Consider the following 23989-nt stretch of genomic DNA (forward strand, 5'->3'; position numbering starts at 1 on the left):
GTATCGTACATTTACTTGTTTTAAATGCAAGACTTTTAGTATGGAGTATTTTTACATTCTGGTACTTATTCTACCACTGTGTAAATGTCAGTGTTGCGTTTGTGGTGAGTTCGAGGAGTCTAGTGAAAGCGGGGAGAACTGACATCTTTGTACCTTCTGTCACTGTACTCAACTGCAATTTTGGACTCTCATGGAAATACTGTTTTATTTTCCAGATGTAGCCTACTGGCCCTTTAAGAAGCTCCACCGCTGCACTTAGTGTTTTTCCTCCCACCAGTGTGCGTTTCACTATGGCGAAGGGGATAAACAAACAGAGCCCAGTGGGTGGAAAGCAGCAGTAACGGTGAACACGTCTCCCCGTTAGTGACTAACAGCAGTTAGTAACAGTCCGGTGACTGGTGGTGGGTTTCGGCAGGGTGTGCTCTCGGGACACGGATGCTGTCAGTGCGAATAGCGATGAAAAGAGCGAAAATAGTTGGCTTGTCCACACTGAACACCTCGTTTGTAGCAGCCGGTGAGGTGATACAGGCTAACCGTTATTGGACTCCGGACCCTTTCTTCGGTCTCTGACGGTTTCTCTCGGCTAAAAATGGAAAGAGGACAACACTAACACAGCGACCGTTTTCACACATAAAAAAAACAAAAACATTCAGCTTTATTTCGCACGTATTCTTTTCGAGTCGAGTGGACCAGTCGTCAAAAATGTTGACAGGATCTAAAACCACGTTCAAAGTGAGACAAATGCTCCCAGATATCAAGGTAAGGTCATAACGTTAAGTTAGCTATGTGACAATAGCTAACTATATTAGCTCTGTTTAGTAGACTTGTAACAGCACTATTATTAACTTGTTTTATCCTGTTTTGTACTGTCGCATAACTAGACTGAGCTATAGTTTTGGGTATTAAAAACCCAGTCTTGAGTGATTTAATGTTCTAATACACAAGATGTTAATTTCTAGACATTTGGGAATGGACATATAGCGATATGTTTGTGTATCTTTTTTTTAAATATTCTCTGCTCTGGGACATGCCACTAACGTTATAGTAAAAGCTGTTAAGTCAATTTAGCTTGCTCAGTGCTAAAACACACCAACACTCATGTGATTGAACACCAGAGAGGACAGGAAGCAGATGATGCAGGAAACACCGGCCATCATTTACAATGCAGAGCTATAAATGTACATTCAGGTAGTTATTGCAGGCTGGCTGGATTAGAAACCTGTGGTCCCCTCCTCAGAGATCCCTCTGTGAGCCTGTTCAGTGTGTGAATGTGAATGTGAATGTGGACTGTCTCATGTTGTTTTTGTTCACAACTCAGGATGGCTTTACAGAGTGGATGGGGGATTGACTACAAGGCTACAAAGGGCTGCTGTTTCTTTCTGTCTGGACAACAGGGAGATGCATACAGTAATTACTGTAAGGGAACACAATGTTGCTCTAGCTTTGGCTGCAAGCCTTATTAAAGGCCGGTGAAGTGGTGGCGAATCTTAATCACTTCTCGTGTGGCAGGGAGGTGTGTGGGGGTTTGCCTCGTATGGGATTAAGTTGTTGCCCACAAAGACAAATGTTGCAGACGACCATCATCATCATCTCCTTTGCGGTGAACAGTTGTAGCCAGGTTCAGCTGCTTTAATTTGCCAAAGCCTTGAAAGGTCACATGGTGCTATAAGAAATTGCTTTGAAATGCTGAAGATGAAATCCGTGCATTTCAAATTATCACTAAGATACTGCCCCAGTTTTGGAGCACCCGAGGAGGTTAGAGGTTAAAAGTACTACCTTTAGTTTGTTAGACAGCACAAAGCAATGTGTACGTACACAGTATGAATGTGTTCTGAGTTGCTCATTCCTTTGGGAACTTGGCACCGTCTTTGTTTTGCCGTGGCTTTTTGTCTCTCCCTGGTTATTTTCAGCAGCCGCAGGGGGAAACGCTAACAGATGCCTTTTCACTCTGCCCTCAGGCGAGGCCTGCATGTGGAGTGGGGGTGATGTGCACTGCACAACATCTGGCTGTCGCCATGGAGACCGCAGTTGAGAGGTAGAGGGGTTTTGAATTTGATTACCTCCGAATGAGACGCACAGAAATCATCACAGCCCCCCACCAATTGAATCTGAAAAGTATGAGAATGTGGCTGAGCCTTAGATATGTTAATTTAGGGTAGTAGGCTGTGTATAATATGTGCACAGGCCACCCACACACTCTTGTGGGTTCCTCTTCCATGAACATGTGCTAAGACTGCTTTAGAAAACTGAATCCAATCCTTGGCTGAATGTGGACCAGATGGCTTGGCAGTTTTCATGTGTTGATGAATCTTATCTTCCTCAATCAGGGTGTAACACCCAAGCCATTTTGTATGGCATGAATTATGATAAGGCTGCAACTATTTTTTCATTATTATAATTTAATCTGCGAATCATTTTCTTGATTAATCCATTATTTGTTTCACAAAAAGTCAGAAAATAAAAATCACAATTAAGGAGACCTCTTTAAATAGCTTTCAACCAACATCCAAATAGATCTACTTTATACTTACGTAAGATAAAAAAAAGCAGCAAATCCTCACAATTTAAAAGGCTTTAATTAGGAAATGTTTGAGATTTTTGCTTAAAATATAAATGAGAATACATCAGCAGTACATGCTACACAAGGATGCTTAGGCCTGCATCTTGACAGAATAGCAGACCTTATTTTGGCTGCGCCTATCCCCTTGAGTTCACTCTATCTACATCTCGCAGCCAGCTTTGAAGCAGTCAGCATGAAAGGCACAGAGCACAAAGCTCCGCAGAAACAAAAATGCCAGAGGAGGGACCATCTGAGCTCTATTCAATGTGGCTGAAGATCCAAGCTTGATAGGAGTGGGCCAAAGCAGTACAGTCACCCACACCCGCTCCCATTGGATCCAAACGTCACATTCACTGCCAGGCCCTGAGCCACAGAGGCTTCTACTGCTTAAACAGAGCACAACAATGGGCTCGTCTTAATGGCAAGGCAGATTTATGGTCACCATAGAGAGTGTATTGATCTGGCATTGGGTCATAATTAACCAGAGGCACTATTCACTTGAGATAGGGCTGAGAGGCTAGGCCGTTTGTCTGTTTTGAGTCTATATGTAATGGCTTGGATAATCTCACTCATGGGACCTGAGCTGTCAGAGTAGAGGGGACTGTGAAAAACCTCTTATACCAGAGATGATTATGAGCCACTGAGAATACAATATTCAGCATTAGATTTTCACTTAAGCCATTTACCTGACACTGGCATCTGCGATGATGTACCATTAGTGAGAGGGTTTAGAGATGCAAGTGTGCTCCAGAGACCAAGAGGAGGAGATGTTGCTGTTGATGAACACGCTGCATGTTGTGGGCGTCAGATGTGATCCTTCAGTCACAGTCCAACGGTCTGTCTGGCCACTACACAACCCTCCAGTCCTTTTTTTAAAAGAAGAATCCTGGAAACTGATATGTCAGGGCTCCACTGACAGGCAGTATAGGTATCGACGAAAAAAAAATCAAATAGCGCATGATTTGTGAATGCAGGCTAAAGGAAACTGGCGCCTTTTTAATTTGATGTTGTTTTTTTTTTTTTTAATATTGCCATTTTTACCATGATGGTAGCCATGCTCGCAGCGTGGCCCGCAACATTGAAATGCTGATCAGTCAGTCCATCACTATTGGCTGGATTTCCTCAACATTTGGTACAGCTATATCCATGGTCCCCAGAGTGGATGAATCCTATTGACTTTGGTGATCCTCATTTCTTTAATCGAGCGCCACCATGGGGTTGGCGTGTGTGCTTTTGAGTGAAATGTCTTGACGACTATTGGATCGATTTTCTGAAATGCGGGCAGACATTACGTTCCCCTCAGGACAACTTGTTATAACAAGGGATGTCCAAGATTTAAGGTTTAAGATTTTTCAGACCCAATCCAGATCATAGTCCTTTCATTTTGGGTATCTCCTAGATCGTGTTGGATCTGATATTCTTAATTCTCTAAATGTTGATTAAATATGTATGTGACACATTGAAATATTACATGTGTAGCCTTCCAAATTTGGCCGTACTTTGTGTTTGTCATATTTAGAAAATGTTAGCATGCTGACACATGACATTTGATGGTGAACATGATCAACAATATACCTTCTAAACAGTAGCATCATCACTGTAAGCGTGATAGCATGCTGATGTTAGCATTTAACTTAACGCACCGCTGTGCCTAAGTACAGCCTCAGAGCCGCCAGCATAAGCAGCATAAGTTTTACTTGGCTTCAGATGACCTTTGAACCTTCCTGTACGCGATATTACGAATCCCACTATGGCCACGCCAAGACCCGCCCTTCAAATCATGCAGCAGGGATACCATTCAAAAAGCCAGTAATTATCTTTTTGTTTTGCGTCTGGAAGTCTAGACTGATTGTGTTTCTAATCAAGAATGGATAAGAATGCAGACACTGCTGTAAATATTCCCTTTTTTTTTTTTTTTAGGCTTTTGTGGAAGGTTTCAGAATAAAACGTCACAGCAGGGAGAGCTGCGCTAATTGCGTGAGGCTTTTGCAGAGAAATGGGTTAAAAGCTGGATATTCACTATAGTGTGAAGCTGAAATGGTCTCATTGATTATTAAACATGTGAATTCCCAATTCATGAAACATTTATTTTAGTACTAACCTCTATATGTCGGAATCTGTTTCTGTCTTTTCTGTCATTTCTGTGTTTGATATTGAGGCCAAATTGCAGCTTTTTCTGCAATGCAGTTGTTGCGTTTCTTTATACGATACACCAGGTAGTATACATCCACTGAGGCTGTTTCTATCACAATGTAGCAAATACAGTGCATTGTTGCAGGTTTGTTTCTAAAGGAATTAAAGAAAGACATGGTGATCCAAAAAATTATGAAAGTGCTCAGTCTGGCTTTTTTTTTTCTGCAGACAAAAATTCAAAGTGAGCCCCCCCCCCTTTAGCAAAACTACCTCATGTCTTCTTTTTCCTTCCAAGCCAGTTCCCAATGCCATACGACTGTCCCCATTAATGTGAGGAAATGAAAAGCACAATACTAATGAACTGGCTGTGACTTTTTCAGTACAGTGAACAGTGGCTAAAAGCTAATGCGTGTTTTACAAGCCCAGAGCGGAGCGTAACTCAGAAGGATAAGCTTTCAGAAGAGACTCCGAACGGATGCTAGGTCCACAGGGTGTTTTGGGACGTCTCTGCAAAAAAGTATCCATAAGTCAGTAATTGAGTCTTGTTTGGAATTGAAAATCATATTCTTGAGACATAGTTCAAATGCAGCTCAGCTTGTTGGTACAGCTTTATTTTCAAAAGAGGTGGTGGCAGTGTGTCAGCCCAGAGCCGTTTTTTTCCCCCCTCAGAAAACAACTTGGAAACCGAATTGTAGTGAAACCGCTCTCGTTGTCAGTTGTCCCACATAAAATAAGATTTTACTGTGCTATTTCTCCGGTGTCCCTCCAAAATTCCCATTTGTTCTTTTTTCCTTATGAGTTTGAGAAGAATGTTCCAGACCCAGGAACAAGCACACTTTCTGCAGAAGTCTGGCGGCAGTAGCAAGGGAAAGCCATGAGCAATGGAAACTGCAATAAGCCTTGGCCGCTGCCCCTGGGGATGAAGGGAGGGAGCAGAGGAGGGCAAAAGTGGGGCAGAGAGGCAGCACGGGGGGAGAAAGCTGCAATGAAAGTGATAGAGTGGGGACGCTGAAGCTGCACAATTAAAGCGAAAGTCAAACGTCAGCTTAAACACAGCCCTGGAAATGTGGGTTTTTTTAAGTTATTTGTGACTCCGAGATCAAGGCAGCCTTGCTTTCACTAAGGCAAGTTTTTGCCTAGACATTATGTCATTCCTATTTTCTTTATCTTTGTTGCTTGTTTTACCTCCTGAGCAAAACTGTGAAGAAGTGAAGGAGACATGCCTGGATTTCACATATAAATGCATTGGCTGTATATCTTTCTGTCACATTTATTGTGTTCACAAAAGTCTTATTATGTGCATAGCCCAGTCTGCAGCTGAATGCCAGCAGAACTTCCGCTTGTGTATTGCACTGTTATCTAGTGAATTCACTTGCCTCACAAGACCCTGAGTCAGAGGACAGATCTAAGACAATAGATTTTAGAAAGGAATAACAAAACAGGATCTGAATAGCCTCTGATGTTATTAATAAAAGAGGATCAGGAATTCAGCTGCGGGTTTGCTGTGGGTGTTGATGGAGAGACTGAGGGAAAGAATAAAACATGTCAAAGCCAGATGGAAGAGAAATGAACAATGCTCTGGCAAGCAGAAACTAAGTCTTGTAAAAAAAAAAAATTGTGCCCTGCTGTACAATCAAAAAAGGCTTTTATTTTCTCCAGTGGTTTTTGCTATGGAGCTTTCAGCCTTTTAACTTGGATTTGGATGAAATCAGAATTGTTGGAACTATAACCATATTTGACATATATTTCAGGGAGCGCTCCATATACTATATAATACTTGTAGTTTTATAGCAGCAGTTGGAGTTGGCAGAACCATTTTATAGCAAGCTATTGCAACAGAGCTAACTTTTGTCAGTTAATTAGTGCTCATATTATGTGGATTGATTAAAACCGTTCTTTGTTTTTATCACAATCATGGCTCACTTAGCCCTAGTTTAATTAATTGGCAAATAAGGAAGGTTTTCTTTCTTTCTTTTTTTGCAGTTTACAAAGTATTCTACATAATATTTAATTTTTTCAATGTAGAAAAGAAATGGTTAATTGAAAGTTTGCAGTATATGTATTAAAATATTGGTTTCGTGTATACCATTACCAGTGTGTGTGTGTGTGTGTGTGTATATATATATATATATATATATATATATATATATATATATATATATATAAAAAAAAACTATTAACTAAAAACTTAAAGATGGCATCAAGATACCACCGGTAGCAAACTGCAGCATCAGTGTGTTTATGTTTTTAATAAAACAATCTCACATACATAGAAAACAACCAGCTGTGAATAAGTGTGATTTTACTACCTTTTCAAGGAGCAAAGGTCCTCTTTATTCATTGTTTTTATGTGGGGCCACAAGCTTAGAGTCTCAGGTTTTCATGAGCAGGCTGCTAACACAGAATCCACCACACTGCAGAATTGTTAGCATAACATTGGCGACTGAGTAGATTCATTGTTCCTAGCTGACTCAAAGAAATCCCGGTGTTTTGTGATAGACCTGGGGCTGTAAATGAAACGAGAATTAATAGTTTCATTGTGGGGAAAAACTCAGAACAGAATTGCTGAGAGAGACATTTTGGGGCTCCACAATGTATAGTTTTCTTTGAGGTCAACTCAGGGCCTTAACTCTTACTCTATTTCTGTACTACTATAAAGCTTGTTCACCACCTGTATAATCACAGCGTCCTCTGACATTGCAGGCCTTGGCGTATTATGGGATTCGAAGCCGATAAACGTAAATGGCCTTCACAAGGGGGGCTAGTGGCAAAGTTAAGTGGAAGCATATGTGCTATTGAGCTCACAGCCTGAATATTGAAGCCTCTGTTGCTCTGTGGGGATGGATTCTTGCTTGTAGAACAGACTCAAGTACGTGAGACTTTGTGACTATTATAGAGAAAGCAGGAACAAACAAGCTAAATGGAAACTAAGAATCATGGAGCATTGTGCGGTTTCTTTGTCTATGAAAATGAGTCTGTTGAGACAAGCCAGACTTTGATGAGAGAAGCAGGCGGAGCCACAACTTAAAGTGCTCATATTATGCTTTTAGGCTTTGTCCCTTTCCTTTATTGTGTTATATATCTTTTTTGTGCATGTTATAGGTTTGCAAAGTGAAAAAGTCCCAAGTCCACCCCAAAGGCACTTACCATCTCCAACAGAAAACACTGTTCACCAACTGCTCCAAACAGCTCTGTTGTAGTCCAGTTTACTTCCGTGACAAACGTGCGTCACTTTGTAACACACGTTATAATGCTCGCCTAGCTGCTAGCGTGGCACGCCCTCATACGCTGCTTCTGACTGGCTAGTAGTCCTTACCTAGCTACTGCGCATGTGCGACTCCCAGCAAAGATGGAACAGAAGCGTGATGCCTCACTCTGTAGCTAAAACAGAGAGCTCAACACACAGGGTGAAAAGAGGAGCTGCAGCAACGTGCAGTACATCAAAAATATGGTGTTTTTTGAAAATTAAACCATGTTAACCTATTCTGGTACAACCTCTAGGCCTATACAACTGAAATGACCGTAATATGAGCACTTTAAATATAATCAACAAGACCAAAGGTGACATAAGGCTCTGTCCTTGTGTTTAGTGTGATCTGTTTAGTGTATTTCTTGACTTTTACAGAGTCTGTGGGCATTGTTTAGAAATATATAACATTATTCCTTTCAAATGAACACTGTTTTCCTAACCATTCAGGGTATTTAGGTTCTTGTGAGGTGTAATTTAGCATGCTGTCAACATACAATTATTCAATTATGTCGCTTTTATTTAAAGCAGTGTTTCCTCTATGTTGATTGGCAAGTGGCGGTCCGCCACTGTTAGATTTCTCCCGCCACGGTATCAGAAATATATATACAAAAAGCCGTCTATCAGCAGTGATTGTAAAGAGCACGTCGACGGAGAATAGCGCAGACACGTGCTTCACAACGCGAGTGGGCACGCGTGCCACTCAGAGAAAAGGGAGAAAGGAAAAAAAGAAACCGGCTCTCAGCTCTTCTGCCAGTTGCTGCATAAACTTCCTCCCGGACATTTTACAGCTGGTGCACTCCTTGGAGAGGATGTGTGCAATGATTCCAGCCAGTTTAGCCACTGCTAAAAAAAATCCTAGAGGAAACACTGTAAAGGTCACTTGACTTAAGCTTATTTGGTTCCTTGTGAGGATTTGGATGAGAAGATCGGTACCACTTTATGTCTATGTATATTAAAGGCTACAGCCAGTTAGCTTAGCATAAAGCCTGATATTCTCATCGAATAAGAAAGCGAATAAGCAAGCTCCCGAAATGTCAAACTATTACTTTTAAACACAGGGCACCTCCTCTCTGTTACAGTGATATGTAAAATAAAGAGCTTTACTTTGGAAAGAAGAAAGATTAAATCATACTAATGTCTGCTCTGTTTCTCTTCCAGGAGAGGATGCTGAGTCAGAGTGGGGTGAACGCAAGGAGTCGAGATGTGTTTGGGCTACGCTGCCTACCAGGTAGAGATGTGCTTTTATGAGCTAATGTATACAGTGAGGAAAATAAGTATTTGAACACCCTGCTATTTTGCAAGTTCTCCCACTTAGAAATCATGGAGGTCTCTGAAATTGTCATCGTAGGTGCATGTCCACTGTGAGAGACATAATAAAAAAAAAAAAATCCAGAAATCACAATGTATGATTTTTTAACTATTTATTTGTATGATACAGCTGCAAATAAGTATTTGAACACCTGAGAAAATCAATGTTAATATTTGGTACAGTAACCTTTGTTTGCAAGTACAGAGGTCAAACGTTTCCTGTAGTTTTTCACCAGGTTTGCACACACTGCAGGAGGGATTTTGGCCCACTCCTCCACACAGATCTTCTCTAGATCAGTCAGGTTTCTGGGCTGTCGCTGAGAAACACGGAGTTTGATCTCCCTCCAAAGATTCTCTATTGGGTTTAGGTCTGGAGACTGGCTAGGCCACGCCAGAACCTTGATATGCTTCTTACAGAGCCACTCCTTGGTTATCCTGGCTGTGTGCTTCGGCTCATTGTCATGTTGGAAGACCCAGCCTCGACCAACTTCAATGCTCTAACTGAGGGAAGGAGGTTGTTCCCCAAAATCTCGCAATACATGGCCCCGGTCATCCTCTCCTTAATACAGTGCAGTCGCTCTGTCCCATGTGCAGAAAAACACCCCCAAAGCATGATGCTACCACCCCCATGCTTCACAGTAGGGATGGTGTTCTTGGGACGGTACTCATCATTCTTCTTCCTCCAAACACGGTTTGTGGAATTATGACCAAAAAGTTCTATTTTGGTCTCATCTGACCACATGACTTTCTCCCATGACTCCTCTGGATCATCCAAATGGTCATTGGCAAACTTAAGACGGGCCTTGACATGTGCTGGTTTAAGCAGGGGAACCTTCTGTGCCATGCATGATTTCAAACCATGACGTCTTTAGTGTATTACCAACAGTAACCTTGGAAACGGTGGTCCCAGCTCTTTTCAGGTCATTGACCAGCTCCTCCCGTGTAGTTCTGGGCTGATTTCTCACCTTTCTTAGGATCATTGAGACCCCACGAGGTGAGATCTTGCATGGAGCCCCAGTCCGAGGGAGATTGACAGTCATGTTTAGCTTCTTCCATTTTCTAATGATTGCTCCAACAGTGGACCTTTTTTCACCAAGCTGCTTGGCAATTTCCCCGTAGCCCTTTCCAGCCTTGTGGAGGTGTACAATTTGGTCTCTAGTGTCTTTGGACAGCTCTTTGGTCTTGGCCATGTTAGTAGTTGGATTCTTACGGATTGTATGGGGTGGACAGGTGTCTTTATGCAGCTAACAACCTCAAACAGGTAAATCTAATTTAGTATAATAAATGGAGTGGAGGTGGACATTTTAAAGGCAGACTAACAGGTCTTTGAGGGTCAGAATTCTAGCTGATAGACAGGTGTTCAAATACTTATTTGCAGCTGTATCATAAATAAATAGTTAAAAAATCATATATTGTGATTTCTGGATTTTTTTTTTTTTTTTAGATTATGTCTCTCACAGTGGACATGCACCTACGATGACAATGCTCACTGTTTAAAAATATGTATGTTTGCTTAGTTATTACTTTGATCAATGCATCAGTTTGGTTCTTACTTCCAAAACGTCTTTTTTATTTCGACAAATCCCCACACCTTCCATCATATTTGACAAATCCACACATCTTGACCAAATAAATGAAGCATGATTCAAGCTACTTTAACAATAAACAGGTTGCAGATGAACATCACAGCCAGTCTGAAATAATACAATTTTAAAGGTACTAAATAATACAACACCTAGCTCAAAGCACAAAGTTCAGTTGACAACGACCGTGCTGCTCCAGATATCAACTCTCAATACTGAGGCAGAAAAACTGCTGCTGCATTCATTGTTCGCTGTGGTTTGAAATATTGCACTTGTAGCCACACCCGGGCCGGGAATGTCACAGCAGGTGTTTTGCCTTTGAGGTGGGAAAACATCTACTGTTGCAAAGCTAATCTGAAGTGGACTGGGAGCCTCAATGAACAGTTGTGTAGCAAAGATGCTTTATTGTGTAAGGAAATGTGCTCAGATGTCAACACAATAAAATGTATGACCAGCAGCAAATGTCTAGCCAGCTAGTTTTAGCCAGAGGTCGACCCTCTTAACCCATGGGCTAATCTGCTGGCTGGTGCAGACATCCCAGAAAATCTAAATCATTTCCCAGCCCTACCCTGCTCATATTCTTGTGTCAGCAACAGCCTGCATGAGCTTTTCATAAGAATGGCAGCAGACCAGATAGGCCTAGATCTGAGACAAGCTACTCTTTAACGCTGCATACTGTATCAGCAGTTAGTCACAACACTCCTCCCCAGAGTAGGTTAAAGGCTGTTTTATGGTTCTGCAGAGGCTCCACGCAGAGCTTTCGCTGTAGCCTACGTAAGTGGCCTGATGTTTATACTTGTATGGGGGGAGCGTGTGGTAGAACGAGGGAGGAGTGAGAGAGTGACGGCGATTAGCTTCGGAGCGAGTACAGACTCTGGAGTCATAGTGAGAGAAACTTCCTAGTTCTTTCTGACCACGGTGGGAAATCTTTAGCAGGAAAAGTTAACCCTCTCCTTGATTTCCTGTTGTTTATGGAGGAGGAGAACCAGGATATGAGTCGGGGGGGGAAATGCAACGCTACCAAGCCAGGGCCGAGCGACGTGCGTCGCCGCGACGTGTAGTTAAATTTTTCGAGAGGTGCCCGTCAGGCTACGGCGTAGGGTCCGGCATAGGTTTGTGTCTTCACGTACCTACGTGCGTAGCAACGGCATAGATTTTACGCAGAAGTATAAATCAGTGTTTATTAACTGTAATTAAGTGTTAGTAAGGGTGTGAGGAGAGTTTATGAGGTGGGAAGATGCTTCCTTGGTGATTCAGTCTCTGCCTGCCACCCGATGACGGATATCTTTTTGTCATGTATTTTAAATTGTATTTTAAGTTATGGTTATGTTATGATAGGAACTTGTGACCACACTGAAACATACACATGTATTGTTACACACATACACTTCACACACATTCATGCATGCACAAATATTTTTCACAAACACACACTTCGTTATTTTCATTCACTGAGTCATCCTAATTGGTTTTCCAGCAGTGTGTTTTCATCAAATACTTTCCAGACTCGGCTGGTCCTTGACAGCACACACAGAGAGTATTCTTAGCGGTTAACATTTCCCTGTGAAATTTCGACTACCGTACTTTTCCCCCTGCTGGCTTTCAACTTTATCTCCATCTCCAACGCCATCCTACTGTTCCCTTACCTCTGTCTTTCTTACCTTTCTCCACCTCCATTCCAGGCAGATTAGAAACACAGTTGTCCATAAAAACCTGTATTATATTAAGAGAATGAAGAAGAAACATGTGCATTGGCAGCACTGTTAGGTTTTTTTTCTTCTCTTTTTCCATTGAGCTCCTTTTGTGAGCTAAAATTAAATACTATTAGTCTGCTTTGAATGTAGCATTTCATTTTATTTTGGACATTTTTTTTTTTTTTTTTTTTTTTTTTTTACCAATTCAGATTTCAGGCAGGGAAATCTATCCTTTGGCTCTGTGCACACTCTGCAGAGTAAGTGTTGAGACAATTTGTGAGAACAAGTTCACTTTCAGACACAAAGGAGTCGCGAGTCAGTGTTACCCCACCGAGTGAAAGGGCTCACATTGCACCTGTGGACCTTCTCTCTTTCTCTCTCTCAAACACACGCATGCACACACTCTGCAAAAGGATGGATAACTTGTCAACCCTGCATAAAAATGTATTTTCATATCAATAACCCAGTGGTGCTGTTGTTGCATCGTAGGGTAACTTTAGGCTGTGCTAAAAAAAAAAAAGTGCCTATCTCAAACTCGATCCACTGACAAGCTGAGAACAACCATAGGAATCACAAAATCAGAAATATGTTTGCAGAAGTTGTCCCGTTCTCCCATTAGTTACGGGCAGTGCTCAGTGTCTACAGTGTTCTCATGTGACACCGGGACACAGGACCGCAGAAACCGAGCCGGCCTGCGGGAGGGCAAACGGGTCAGGACAGCCATAGGTAGATCATGTACCTTTTCAATGCTGTGAGTAGGGGAGGGGGTATACTGTCCATTCACACACAATGCCAAGAGTCCAATACCCCCTTCAGAGCAATTTAACAATCCCCTTTCTCCACAGTCTTATGTTACTGTGGGATTAAAAGGCTGTCATTCAGCTATATGCCTTGTTGATTGATGGACAAGAGACCAGAGCATCGATATTTGTATACTTGGGTTTTGATCTTGATATTGGAAAAGGTATTACATTCTTTTTATTTGTGTGACTTTAAATTGCTGTTTTCCAGTTTATTGTCCATGACAGGACAAAAGAGATAAAAAAAAAAAAAAACAACAAGAAGATGTTTTGGGAATTTTGTATTTATGATAATCAATATGTCTGGAGAGAAATAGTTGTAACATTATTGTTAGAATTTTCATATATACATATGTCCTGTCAACTGGCTATCATTTACAGTTAAGATAAGATAAGATAGATTTTATTAATCCCACACTGGGGAAATTCCTGTGCTACAGCAGCTCAAAAGAAAAAAATTTACACACATCAGAATAGCACAAATACACATTAAGTAAGCATAGGAAAAAAATATATAATATAATAAAAAATAGAATTAGTTATTATAATAATAGTAATAAAAAAAACATTTACACAATAAACACCCTTATTATAATATAATAACACCCTATTATATTATATATATTGTTATTATATGTTAATCTACATATGACGGGAAAGTGAAGTGAAAAATTGTTTTGCTTTTGTTGTATTACATGACAAGCTAACCTAACTTGGTCATCATTTTCACAGTGACTGTTTGTGGATGTTCCATCACATGAAGGATAGGGGTTTTGAACTGTTCGTCAGCAGTCTACTGGACATTTTGTGCTGTGTAAAATTATAGGGTAGACTCCAGGCAGGACTTTTCTCATTGTTATTTATACAGAAAATATCCTCATCAGCTGCTAGTTTGTCAAAACAACTGTATGCCTACATTTAACCCAACATAACCTATTCCTGGTCTTTACTCCTCCCAGGGAGTTGAGAAGGGCAGAAACCTTTTCGCTCTGCATGCGTCCAAGCTGAAAATAAGTAACATGTGGATGAAAACAAATAAAACCGAGACTAAGAGAGCATGTGGTTCAGATCTCTCTCAGCTGTATTTTCTCAGGTCAATTCTTCAAGTCGCTCTCTCCTCATATCCACGTCAGTGACCAACAGCATGTTAGGCATCGCATAAATTGTGTGTATTTAAAACAACAACTAGACTTGGTCTTCAGAGGAGCACACATCCTTTTAATAGCCTCCTGAAAACGTCTAGTCAAACACTTTTTCAGTTTTCGAATTGAACTGCTTTCCTCTACTATCTCGACAGCCAAATCCCAAATTGTGGTGGCATGTGAAACCCCTATTCAAGTACAGATAAGAAATACCAGTAACTGCTGGGTTTCAGTGTAATAAAACTATGTAATGGCACAAGGCACAACATCTCAGTGCTGCTCCACAGTTGGTCAACACTCCAACCCAACATTTTATTTTGTATACGCTGTCAGAGGTGGATGTAACTGCAATCTGTAAAGCTGCCACTGGCTTTGAAGAATCTGCAGAAAACACAGGGAGTCTGGCATGTAAAAAATTACATAATTGGGCTTTATTCATTGTTTAAAGATTATTGTTTTGGCATTTTTAGGCCTTTTATTTGATATTTGATTGTTTTTTAGACCTGAAAGGGGAGAGAGAGAGGGGAAACGACGTGCAGCAAAGGGCCGCAGGTCGGAATTGAACTCTTGGCCGCTGCGGCGAGGACTGAGCCTCTGTACATGGGCGCACGCTCTACCAGGGGAGCTACCCAGGTGCCCCAAGTGGCTTTAAACATTGTTAAAGAAGCTACAAGTGCACTAATACTGCGTTAGTACAGAATGCATTACACTCTCCAGGAAGCACGTAGAAGATTTTATTTGATTAAAGGACAACCTTCTCGTAAAACACTTCACTTGTACAGCTGACTCATTTGGGGCTGAACCACCTGCTAACACTAACTTTTTAAACCTCACCAAAGAGTGCAAATAGGCCCAGAAGCTGGCGCACCCCCCCAGTTCTCAAATCTTCAGGCTACAGGAATGTTTTCGGCTCTGTTGCAACCTGGGGAGACATTTAAAATGAGGCACGGAAAGCCACAGATTGATTGTCCTTTTGAAAGACAAGCTCTCAACAAGGGTTGACTTGTGTTCACTGTAATACTAAGCATTTTAAACCTCTGTTGCTAAATCATGTGTGGTCGGGCTTAATTGATAAGTCCAGTCTAGGGTTTTCTGGCGTGGTTTTGGAGGTTGAAGGGCATAAGCCTAATCATAGAGCACACCCTAGGAATTAAACTCCTCCTGTGCAATCAGTAAATTATGGTGTTGGAAGTAAAGGCTCCTCTTCCTCCCTAAAAATGGCTGTTTCCTGTTTGTGCCTCGCTATCCCCCAAAACACTATTTAAGCTAAGAGAGCAGCAGAGACTGGGCTCGGAACCAACTGCTACTGTGATATTCAGTTGGAGGGCCTTCCTAGTTCCTTCCACATGTGCAGTGGAGGAATTGTGTGTTCCCTAAGAATGTTTTTTTTTTTTTTCAGTTTCAATGAACCAGCAGTCTAACCTCATCTTTTTCATGGTCTTTTGAGCGAATATGAAAACATTTGCCTCGCCATGTGTCTGGCAAAACACTCCTTGTCGTGGACAAAAAGGCCATTTTCTCCACGTCTACCCTATCCTGGACTCTGTTGCCATGGAAACCCACAGTCTAGCTGGCAAAGGCTTTGTATTCCTGAGGGAGACTGTTAGAAATGTGCTGTCTCACTGGTGTGTGTGTGTGTGTGTGTGTGTGTGTGTGTGTGTGTGTGTGTGTGTGTGTGTGTGTGTGGTGTGTGGTGTGTGGTGTGTGGTGTGTGGTGTGTGGTGTGTGGTGTGTGTGTGTGTGTGTGTGTGTGTGTGTGTGTGTGTGTGTGTGGGTGTGGTGTGGGTGTGGTGTGGTGTGGTGTGGTGTGGTGTGTGTGTGTTTTAGAGAAACTGTTTTCCTTTTTTTTCCCCTTTCAGAGTGTTTATGCACATCTGTGTTTGTGTGTAAGAATTTTCTGAGGGAAAAGTTTGTTTTTGGAAGCTTTGTCCTGGAATTTCAGATGCTTCTTCAACCTTCCTTTCCATCCATCATACAGGATCAGCAGATTATGAATAAAGTCATGCACACATTACGTACATATTTTAACATATGAAATATTATTAAAACTGAAGGGAAACAAAATTAATTTCTGTGCTTTCATTGGTCTTTGTTTATGCTGAAGTTATCCTTATCATTAGTGGCCATTGAACATTATTACATTTCTCATAAATGATCTACTGAATTTTATTTCTTACGACATGCAGTTCCTTATTTAATATCTACAACGATTTGTAGTTTAAATTTACTTGCGTGTGCATGTTAGTGCACGTGGCCGTGAAAAAACATTAGTATTTAAGCGTTTTGGGAGTTTTGATATCCAGCTGTACTTTAGACAAACGACTACAGTGTGAATGTTCACTCATACTGCAATTTGGTACTTCACTCATATGTAAATTTGCAAGTTTTTACCTGCAAACCAAATTGTTGTAATGTTATTCAAAACAGAGTTACGGTCATCAGTAAGATGCCGTTTTTGTTCTTCCTGCTCCTCCCTGCCCATCCTCCGTGGCCGGAGAACTTGCAACAATAAGCAACAACTTGACCTTTTTTTTTTTTTTTTTTTTTAAAGGTGTTTCTTACACCCACTCCCAGTAGCTCACTCAGTGAACTTCCATGCTGCTGTTTCTCTGTCTCTACACTTCCTGTTATGTATTTTCACTTGAAGCCCCCCAAATACAACACTTAGTTATGCAATTTTATCAGGAACTTACAAAACTACATTACAAAGAAATTCCATCCTGTTAACTCTGCACTACTTCTCCCCTTTGTCCCCACTAGGCGAGTGTGTACTTCAGCGAGCTGTTATGGTGAGGAAGAAGTTGACTGCCAGGGAAGGAAGAGGTTGGGTGTCTGGGACCCTTTTCTGTACCCACTTCAGAGTGGCCTTCGTTCCCCAGGACAGTCCCAAAGCTGACGTGAGTCCCTCTTAACAGCTGTAATCATTGAAATACTCATTCATATTCTTATATGGTTTAATAATGTGTTATTATTGGCTGTTTATGGATGTTTAAAGGATGACATAGCAAAGTACATTAAGAAAAACGAGAGCAAAAATTTTCTGGTACAGTATGTGTATATTTTCTTTAAATAACATCCATGATGCAGGACAATGCAGACCCAGTGCTTTTAGGAGATCATGATGTGGCTTTGGCGTCCATAGAGAAGGTTGTGGTTGGTAAGTACAACCTTATGCCCAATTTTTACTCACAAACTCGTTCATGCAATGAATGGAGATTTATTGACAAGTATTACTTTAATGTGTAACTGCCCACTGTGTGTCCAATCACAAACTGGTATACTGTACTTACAGTATAGCATGCTTTTTGCTGTGCTGCGGTTGATGCTACAGCAACAACAGTTGCACCACTCTATCATCCTTATGTTACTTATAATGAAGAGATTAGGAAACTGACACGTTGCATAGTTTGTTTAAACAGCGATTGTATAACTTCTGACCGATAGCTTATATTATCACTACATTGGTTTGGATCTAAAAAGGGTTTAGCGTTAAGATTTCAGTCTTGGTTGATTTGGCAACACCTGTGGATATTGTGGTAACCGAGAGTGATGTTTAATACCGCAGCAAACGTGGACTCCGCCATTACTAATTACATCAACTGCTATTTAGAGAGTTGTTTCCTGAATGTAAATATAGGACATTGCAGAAAAATACTGACCATAAATAGTATCAAATATTGGGTTTGATTTCATTCAAATCTTAAGGATTATAAAGTGGCATTAAAGCTAAACAAAGTGTTCATAATAATACTAATTCAGGTGATAAAAGCACTTCCAAAACATCATAATTTAAATGTTATCATGCAAAATCAGATGTTTAAATAGCAGATACTGCATGTTAGACTGTGCAGGTTTTTGGCTCCCTTTATAAAGTAAATTTCAGTGGAGCACTATTACATCTTAGCTACATACTGTAAGTATAGGTAACCTGTACTCTAGGGTTCTTTTTCTCTTGACCCATTTGTCCGTTTAATATCTAATTAAGCCCCTTTTCCCCTCCTGTGTTGCAGTGGGCCCAAACAGGACCAAGCTGGTGACCCCAAACTCCTCGCTCAAGTTCACACCAGAGGAGCTGGTGCTTTATTGTAGGGATCTGCGAGTCGTCTGCTTCCTGTTTGACCGCCTCACTCCTGACGCACAAGTCATAGAGGTGTGCGTCCATATCCTGATTTTAGGAACTTAGTGATCTCATTTTAAGCATGACCAGGACTAATACTGGCTTAAATTCTGAATGTGTGAGTGCACAGCCTAAAAACAGGAATTGGCAGACAACCACTGATTGTGGTTTTTCAGCCTTTAAAAACACTTTTTATAGAATTGTTTTTTATGTAGTCTTCTTTTTTGCTCTTTCTAATGGGTGAATTTCAGTGTACCGTTTTATGCCTTCTTATAAGGAATTTCCAAATTCATCTCAGAGCAGATATTTGCGCAATACGGGTGGTAAATATTTGTCTGCAACTGCAATTTTCTGTGTGTGTGTGTGTGTGTGTGTGTGTGTGTGTGTGTGTGTCCCCGTGTGTGTGTGTGTGTGTGTGTGTGTGTGTGTGAATTGAGTTAGATTCAAGGCTCTGTTCACTGTCCTACTGTTCACTAGTCATTTCAGAGCACTTCTGTGTAGAGAAGTTGATCTGTACCATACAGCAATGATCTGACACTACAGGGCATTGATGTTGAAAGCTGATGACCTTTGTCATGTTGATAGGCTCATTTTGGTTTTCCCCTCCTCAGATAACCTACACCATCGCCAAGACCTACCAGCCTCCTAAACCCGGGTCAGTTTTATCTTTCCAGAACGCTGCCCTTGGGAGTGTAGGTGAGTAGCTTAATGCATGCACCCTCATGTATACTGTACAACCATTCATTCCCTCCCTGGCACTGGTCCAATACCTCATCGGTCTGTCTATCATCCTACTGCTGTCTTGAGTCACCAAGAACATAGAGGGATGCTTCAATATAGCTCACTCATTGCTGGGTTTTCATGATTTTGCTTTGGTATGTATGAGACTCGCTATAATAATGTTATGCTCTTCGGTCCAAAGGGTGTTTACTGTGTGTTTGAACCCAGTCACACCAACCTTAATATACCGACAGATGTCCTGTAAATTGTAGATCTATTTTGGACCTAGATCAAATAATATTGGTATATATCAGAGATATGTGGAAAATGAATACATGTTTCAGGCACTATAGCCTTATCCATGTGTCTGTTTGGATGTTAATGACATGAAATGATTGAGCTTCGACGTTTTAAAGTGTTTATCAGTAAATTATTCTATAATTAATTTATTTCTTTGCATATTTCACTGTGATGAATATTCATAGAAATAACAGCTCAGAGTGAGAAGCAAATGCCCACATAAATCTGAAGCGCAGCGTGAATGTGTTAGTCGCTGCACTTCCTTTTTAAAACCTTGCATGTTTTCTCTTGGTGTGCCTTCATCACGTCTGTTTTCAGTTTGATTTTTCACCCTCCAGGGACAGAATGTACCCAAAAAACACTGTTTGTCATTTATACATGACTTCAACTCTGTTTCATCTAGTTTTGTGTTTGAGTTTTGTTGTTGTTTGTTGATTCTATTTTAACTTTTTGGCGTACCATCAGAACATGTCACACCTCTTAAGACTGGAAAGAATATTAAACAGGAAATGTAATGGTTTCTGTGTAGAGCGGAATGAAAAAAATAAAGCTCACATCCGCTGTGGCTGGCAAAATTAGAAATGTTCTACTAAAAAAATGATGCAATGAAAACCATTGAAACCATGCCCATATGTGAGGAAACCTCTGAGTGGTTTGAAGGCAAGGCTCAATAAACATTTCATGGCTTTTGACAGTGATTGAAAGCCTCAATTTGGGAAAGCAAATTAATCGGAGAGACGGAGTCCAACTCAGTAGGACATCTCACCAACAAAACGAAAACTCTCCGCCATTACGCCCACTTGTAAGCAAGCCACTGGCTGTTCACCTCGACCATATAGAGTAATACGAGCCCATCTGTACATTACATTGTAATATGTTAAAGCTACACCAGGCTGACCAGGCTGTGGATGACTGTCAGCTGTTGGATAAATAATGCAAGCCCTCCCTCTGAAACAAGTCGCTAGATGACCCACAATTCAACTCTGCCGCAGGGGTCAAGTGTGTCTGGTGTGGTCAATGCGTTGACGACCTCACTTTCCACACACCTGGAAACAAAAATATTTCACAGAAATGACCTCAACAATTAATCCGCTCTACTCATGATACACAAGACTAATACCCTATTAGTTACTAATCAGTCCTCTGCAGTAGCTTTATACCACACCTGGGCTCACTGTTTTATTTTGCAAAATTGCTGCCCCTGATTCATCTCTTTAGAAAATTTCCCAAAATGGATAATTTTTTAAAATATGAAAGTCATATAAGTGATGATTTAAAAGTCACAATATCATCACATACTCCTACTTGGTCTTCTCACCGAAAATGTCAACACCAAAAGCATGTTAACCTTCTGATAACCAAGATATTGTGCATTATTAAGATGTTTGAAATCACTTTCTTCCTCCAGAAATGAAGCAGTTTCTAAGCAACCGTCACCGAAACACCCACATGAACTGGTATGAGTCTGCCTCAGACTGGGAGCAAGAGCTGGAGAGATGCGGGGCCACTGGCTGGAGAGTCAGCTCGGTCAATGACCGCTTCGAGATGTCCACCAGGTAAAATGTATAGTAGCAAACACATCTTTGTTTAAATGTGGTATGCTATGGTATGTCAGTTTTTTTCCAGATATCCTCTCCTCAGTGTTCTCTACTAACCAAGAGTGTTGAAAAACACAAAATGCTATCTACTGTACCAGCAACACTTTTCTTTGGACTGTGTGAATACATCTGCTTGCAAGTCCTTTACCAGAGAATGTCTGAGAAGCACCGTTTCGCAAAACATGAAGGAAATTGAGAATCTCAGGCAAAGCCAAGGCAAAACTCCTATAAAAGACACAAAGCAGACCACTTAGTTTGCTCAACTGATGTGTTTAAAAAGGCCAAAGTTGATGGCATTTTGAAAACATAAAAATCTCATCCATGCCATCACTCTACCATTTATATTCTGTCAATAAAACTGTGTATTCTCTCTGTTTTCTGTCAGCCTGCCAAGGTCCATCGTGGTTCCACAGAAGGTTTTAGACACTGAGCTGAAGAAAAGCTTCGCCCATTTCAATGAAGGACGCATCCCAGTAAGTGCACTTAGTATTGAGAAACATTTTGATTTAACCTTCACCTCCATCACTACCTAAAGCCACTCATTTAAGAGTGGTTTAATCATTCATGTTAGCAGCCTCAGTCCTATGAAATATTATTTTCAAAGCATTTTTATTCATAATATTTTATTTGTATACAATTTCTACAGATTTTATATATTATTTTTATCAGGTTATGATTTGCCAGGGGGGGGATGCAAGTTGCCAGTTTGACTTTGCATGCTTTAAAATGACTGTCCTCGACATTCAGAACATTACTATAGCAGCAAACAAATATTTCCTATGTTAAGATATGGTGAAGTGGCGTCCTGAGCAGAGAATTAATTCACACTACCTCTGTGTGTGATGTAATCTGGGCTTCTCTGTTCTTTGTTTTGATAGCCAATCCGGCAGCGTGCACATGTAAGTGCATGTCGCCGTAAAAAAACATTGGTATTTCACGCGTTGGGAAATGGTCTGTGAGAGCCGCGTGGAGGCAATACCAGCACGTTGTTTTTTTTCCCAGTATTTTAAGTACAGCCGAAGATGGTGCTAACTTTTAAAGCTAAATTTGGAACTTGAGAAAAGTAGAAATTCTTGCCTTCCCAAGTGTTTATTATATATTGTAATAGAATGATCTTCATCAGTCATCTTTTAGATATGTTTTCCCTTCTTATTAACATTACTGTGAGACAAATTACAAGATGAACTCAGATGCAGTAAGTGCCTTGGGGGATTTTTTTTACAGTGTAGAACGTTTCATTAAAAAGGGGGAAATTGTGTTTTGTGTTGCAGCGCTGGTGTTGGCGACACCCTCGAGGCAGTGATCTAATGCGAATGTCCAGCTTCCAGAACAACATCTACCACGAGAAAGACGACATCAGGTGTGTACGTGTGTTTGATGATTTCCAAATGGATTTTAGCTCCTGTATCTGTCGGTGTAAGCATTAACATTTGAATGTGGTTTAAGATGATTTAGCTGTAGCCTTGAATGCAGTCTGTAACTATCACAAAGCAAAGCATGGGTTACAGTAAACTAAAAACTAGGGGATGTTAGGTCTTAAAGGTCCTGTAAAACCCTTTTTTGTTCACAGTCCAGCAGAGTTGTCTGCGTGCAGTTTATTAGTTCCGTCAGTTTATTTGAGTCATCCTGTAGAGAAGATGCAGTGTTGTTATTGATAGTTATCTGAACACAGGAAACCAAACTGCTGAAATAGTCTTCACTTAAACAGAAGCTGGCCACAATTACTGTAAATATGGCAAGCTGTTAAAGAAGCTTGAGACTGCGGTTTAAAAGCAACACAATACAGTGTGAAATCCGAATAGCAGACTCAACTTGCATTCCAATTTTTACAACTGAAAGAACATTTCTGGGGAAAATATGATGTGTTCTTATAGACTTTTAAAGGCATTTCACATTAAGCTGTCAAGTCTTTGGAAATGAAATCCACTGTTTATGACGCTATGAGTAAAAAGCCAATGAAAGTCAACTTAGTTCCAAAGTAGCTTGTTGCAGGTGTGGCAGTGTGTTAACAACAGGATGTGCTGTTCTATAGAAACCTGGAGATGATCCTGTTTGGTTGCCATTCCTCTCTGTGCGTGGTGGTGGAGCTGGGCGAGGAGCTACCCTCACCTGCAGATATCCAGCTGGCACACAGCCGCCTGCGCGCCCTCTGTCTGGGAGGTGGGGATAAGACATGAATACACACAACCCCTGAGCAAATATGTGTTCACACACAGTACCAAAAAAACTAAACCATATATAGAATTTTGACAAGCTAAGCTTCCAATTGTTATAAAAATAAAACTCTATCATGTCAGTGATGTGGACTAAGGGGTTTTTGACACAAAAAAACATATTTATTTCTTATTTATTTTCTAAATGACATTAATTAACATTTCTGTAAATGTGCCAGTGTTCTCAACTGTAGTCCTTTGGCCAGATGATTTTAGACCAGAGTAACCGGAAACAGCAAGACATTAGTACTGCTTAAACTGTAGAGACAGAAGTCAACAAGACACCATACAGACAGCTAGAGCAACAAATACGCTTTCTCAGTAAGCCATGCAGAGCTACAGGAAGCAGCCAAGAAACACAGACCCGAGACATGTTCTTGCACCGTTCAACCATGCAAAGCTGGAACCAGCAGTAATAAAAAGATGAAATAGGCTACATCACTCATGAGGGAGGTGTTAATACAGCACAGGTTAATTAGATGGTAAAATAATTAAAATACAAGTACATTTTTCATACATACCCAAGAAATGCAGTGCGGGCTATATTTGACACCGGGCAAGACATCAAACA

The 23989-nt window shown here is 40.8% G+C and overlaps 1 protein-coding gene across 3 annotated transcripts in view; it reads left to right on the forward strand.

Moving 5' to 3' along the window:
* Window positions 1-282: 282 nt before the first annotated feature.
* Window positions 283-23989, forward strand: part of mtmr11 (myotubularin related protein 11) — a 36080-nt gene continuing 12373 nt past the window's right edge. For 2 of the 3 annotated variants that reach the window (XM_028581214.1, XM_028581215.1), the window contains exons 1-10: window positions 283-759; window positions 9102-9171; window positions 17231-17367; window positions 17558-17627; window positions 18481-18620; window positions 19199-19283; window positions 21016-21163; window positions 21591-21678; window positions 22477-22565; window positions 23238-23365. In XM_028581214.1, coding sequence (XP_028437015.1) covers window positions 703-759; window positions 9102-9171; window positions 17231-17367; window positions 17558-17627; window positions 18481-18620; window positions 19199-19283; window positions 21016-21163; window positions 21591-21678; window positions 22477-22565; window positions 23238-23365 — 1012 coding nt within the window. In that variant the 5' untranslated portion in view covers window positions 283-702. Of the gene's footprint in view, window positions 760-1344; window positions 1417-9101; window positions 9172-17230; window positions 17368-17557; window positions 17628-18480; window positions 18621-19198; window positions 19284-21015; window positions 21164-21590; window positions 21679-22476; window positions 22566-23237; window positions 23366-23989 lie in introns of those variants that run through there. The other variant, XM_028581216.1, reaches the window with a different exon arrangement.

Source organism: Perca flavescens, chromosome 6, assembly GCF_004354835.1.
Source record: "Perca flavescens isolate YP-PL-M2 chromosome 6, PFLA_1.0, whole genome shotgun sequence".
In the NCBI taxonomy this organism is placed as follows: Eukaryota; Metazoa; Chordata; class Actinopteri; order Perciformes; family Percidae; genus Perca; species Perca flavescens.